The 3889-nt window shown below is 40.7% G+C and overlaps 1 protein-coding gene across 1 annotated transcript in view; it reads right to left on the reverse strand.

The window, feature by feature from the left end:
- The window catches only part of PPM1H (protein phosphatase, Mg2+/Mn2+ dependent, 1H), a 440657-nt gene that overhangs the window by 277136 nt on the left and 159632 nt on the right, over nt 1-3889 (reverse strand). Inside the window, exon 2 of the mRNA XM_006886046.1 lies at nt 769-934. Coding sequence (XP_006886108.1) covers nt 769-934 — 166 coding nt within the window. The remainder of the gene's footprint in view (nt 1-768; nt 935-3889) is intronic.

A 3889-nucleotide genomic window follows, 5' to 3' on the forward strand; every position in this document is an offset into this window, starting at 1 on the left:
GAAACGACTCGATGGCACATAACAACAACAACAACAAGCTTTAGGGTCTGTAACTCTGCCTCTTTGAGAGGAATCTTTGGGTAAATCATGACCAAGACCTAGCAACACTGTCTTCAGTCTTCAAAACAAGTAAAACTAACCGATCGCCATAGGGCTATAGTGCTTTTTAGTTAAGATTTACAGCCTCTGAAACCCTACAGAGAGTTGTCTTGAGTCAGAATTGAGTTGACAGAAGAGGACTTTCTTCACAAAAAACTTGAATTGGCATTTTGTGTTGCATCTGAAGGACTAACATACTACAGTAATACATGCAAATTCTTGCATTAAAGGTTGTATTAAGAACAGACAGTTGCCATTGAGTAGATTCAGATACCATTTTTGTGTCAGAAAAAAAATCCAGCTGGGCTCTAGAGTTCTCAGTAGCTGAGTTTCTGGAAGCAGAGCACAGGAACTTTCAAGATGCTCTGGATAAATGTGCACCGCCCACCTTGTGGTCAGTAGCTGGGAGAGTTAGCAGTTTGCATGACTCAAGGACTCCTGGTTTACTTTAATGGTTAAAATCGTAACTGTCACTTCTTCACCTATATGCCACCTTGGGTGGGAACAGAATGTGTAAAGGGACCTGAGTAGAGACCCATCACTCCACAGACTCTGGGACACAGCTTTTCTTCCTTGCATTACAGACCCTAGATTAAGTTCTAGCATTTTAGTGAGGCCAGTGTGTGCTGGTCCTCACACCTGAGAACCAAGGCGGGAGCAGGGTCTTACCGAGTTCTCCTTCAGTTGCAGCCCTTCCCCATTGGGAAGGGAGGACCGTCTCTTAGTCGAGTTCCTGTTTGGGGTTGAGGTAATGGCTCCTGCTTTCTTCTTGACAGTGAGCACCTCACAGCTGGCTTGGTCTTCATTGTGTGTGCTCTTTCCAGCATTGATTACCCTGGAAAAGAAACCAGAAAAGCTGGTCAGGCAGAGTGATTTTGAAAAGCTGACAGCTCATGGCCTGTTTCAAAGGTCAGACAAGGCAGTCTCCACAAAACTGTGGTTCACTGTCTTGAGCCAAATCAACCCATGGTAACCCCAAGTATGTGGGGTATAGCTGTCAACCTTTTAGCAAGTAGTTTACAGCTTAATACTGAACCCTACTTTATAACAAAAAAATCAAGAAATGGTCTGGGTATTTTATATTCTCTGAATAAACTGAGTTTTATTTTTAAAAATGGAATTTTATTATTAAAACTCAAAGCAATCAAGTTGTTTCTGACTCACAGCTACCCTTTAGTCCAGAGCAGAATTACCCCATGGGGCTCCCAAGGCTGTAATCTTTAACCACATCTTTCGTCTGAGGAGTAGATAAGTGGGTTTGTACCACCAACCTTTTGGTTATGAGCTGAGCACTGAACCACAGTACTACTAGGGCTTCTCAGAGTACATTGAAGACAATGCTATTAAGTTCACCACCTTCACGGATGTCTGATAGACGTGATCAACATCAATAATCAATTCTAGTCAAAATTAGTAGAGCAATTACTTTTCAGGTTAATGTAGCCTGAACATTTTGTTATCACAAAGTAGATTGATAGGTGGGCCCAGGGAATTCTGTTGACTGTCTTGTAAGTGATATTGAGTAAAACTACTATCAATTTTATCCAAGTACAAGTCAGTAATTATCAAATTATCAAAGCCAGCACATTATCAAATCTAAGGGAACATAAAGCCATATTTCATGATCATCGTTCCAATTTTGACTTTCCACACAAGGGTTTCCACACAGATTCCCTTTGCTCCTTCATATAGGTATTTTTAACCCTTTGTCTTTACCCCTGCAGAATATCGTCACACAGTGTTCTCTCACTGGGCTATGAAGGGACACTCTGATTTGGACACCCAGCTGCATAATAAAGATATCAAGACCCAACTGTAAAATGGCTGAGGCATGAAAATGCTTCAGGAGAAGATGCCAAGTCATTCACACATCTTATCCTGCACCAGGTGACTGCAGACTGAACTCTGGTATTTTAGCACGACTTTCCTGTTAAGTAATAAAGAAGCAGCAGCTAAAATAGATTTCCTGAGAGGGCGCCCAAATCTACTTGCCATTGTCTATATGTTCTTTCTGAAACTTTTAACAGCATCACAGTAGGTAGATGTTAAGAGTGGAGTATATAGAATTCAAGAGCACGGAAAGAAAAGTTCTTTTTTAAATTTAAAGGTAAGACAAACAGAAATTCATGCCATACAGGCATTCTGTGCACTGCTCCAGGACTCTGGTTGAACTATCCCCTCCTAAATAATCCTTCTGATCAAGTTTTTAAGCTTAAAAAAAAGAACTATATAAAAAACACAAACAACTATAGATTCAGTAAATTGCAAAAATAGTAGAGTACTATATATCTTTCACCCAGTCTTCTCCCTGAATGGTAATATTTTATGTAATTATAGTATACTATCAAAACCACAATGGTATTATTTGTATAAAACTGCCAGCAAGACTAAAAGCTTCCTCAGATTTCACCACTTGTAATATCAAATGATTTAATTCTGAAAATTATAGATGTTTCCAAGCCAGCAATAAAACAGGGATCTGAGTGAAAATTGAGAACAGAATGTTTAAAGACCTAAGACAGTGAGTGTTCCAAGAGGTCTTATGACAAACCTTCAGATTTGACAGAATGTTTCAAACATTTCAACATTTCCTTTAAATTTGGTTTAGTACTTGGACCAAGAAGCAGTCCTCGGAACAGAGCAAGAGAACACTGCATGGTTCAAATTCAGGAATGGAGTGCATTAGGGATGCATCCTGTCCCCATACCTTTTCAATCTCTATGTAGAACAGATCATTCTGGAAGAAGAGCTTTATGAGGAGGAGTGTGGCATCAAGATTGGATGAAGATTCATCAACAATCTATGATATACACATGTCACAACTTTGCTAGCTGTACCATAAGAAGACCTGAAGTGCTTGATGCTAAAGGTCAAGGACTGTAGTCTTCAATACGGATTGAAGTTCAACATCAAGAAGGCAAAGATTCTCAGCACTGGGCCAATTGGCAGCACCATGATAGACAGAGAAGAGACTGAGGTTGTTAGCATTTACAGCTTGTTCGGCTCCACAATTAACCCTCTTAACACCAGGAGTCAGGAAATCAAAACACAAATTACATTGGGAAAGTTTGTTGTCAAGGACCTCTCCAGAGTGCTGAGGATCAATGATGTCAGTCTAGAGAGAAAGGTGCTTAATCCACGCCATGGTCTTCTCAATTACTTGTTCTGTTTCAGAGAGCTGGACAATGACTAAGGATGACAAAACAAGAATAGATGTCTTCAAGTTGTGGTGCTGGAGAAGAGTCTTGAACATACCATGGACTGCCAAGAAAACATACAGTTCTGTCTTGAAGAGGGTGAAACCAAGTTTCTTTTTGGAGGCTAGGATTTTGAAGCCCAGCCTCACATACTGTGGGCATATGGCCAAAAGAAACTGGTTCTTGGAGAAGGACATCATAATCAGAAGGGTGAAGGGACAGTGCAGGAGAGGAAGACCCTGGATGAGATGGATTGATACAGTAACTGGGGCGATGGGGGTTGGTGTGTCAGAATTGGTGAGACTGGCTCAGGACAGGGAAGGGTTCAGAGCTGCTGTGCATAGTGTTCCTACACATTGCAGGCAACTCAATGACACATAACAACACCATAATATATTGGTTTATTTATTTTTTTTTTATTTAAGGCTCTTGTTTAGCGTCAACATGTCCTTGGGGGGGGGATTGGTATTTAAAGGTGGTTGTTATTATATTTTGGAGGAACATGCTTCTAAGTGGTACACCACTCTTCTGTCAATATGCTGTACTGAGGTAACTTGGGGCTGCTGTGATGCTGTGCCTTTGGGCTGTCAAAT

Source organism: Elephantulus edwardii, unplaced genomic scaffold (assembly GCF_000299155.1).
Source record: "Elephantulus edwardii isolate Elephantulus edwardi_28Jun2011 unplaced genomic scaffold, EleEdw1.0 scaffold00047, whole genome shotgun sequence".
Lineage (NCBI taxonomy): Eukaryota > Metazoa > Chordata > Mammalia > Macroscelidea > Macroscelididae > Elephantulus > Elephantulus edwardii.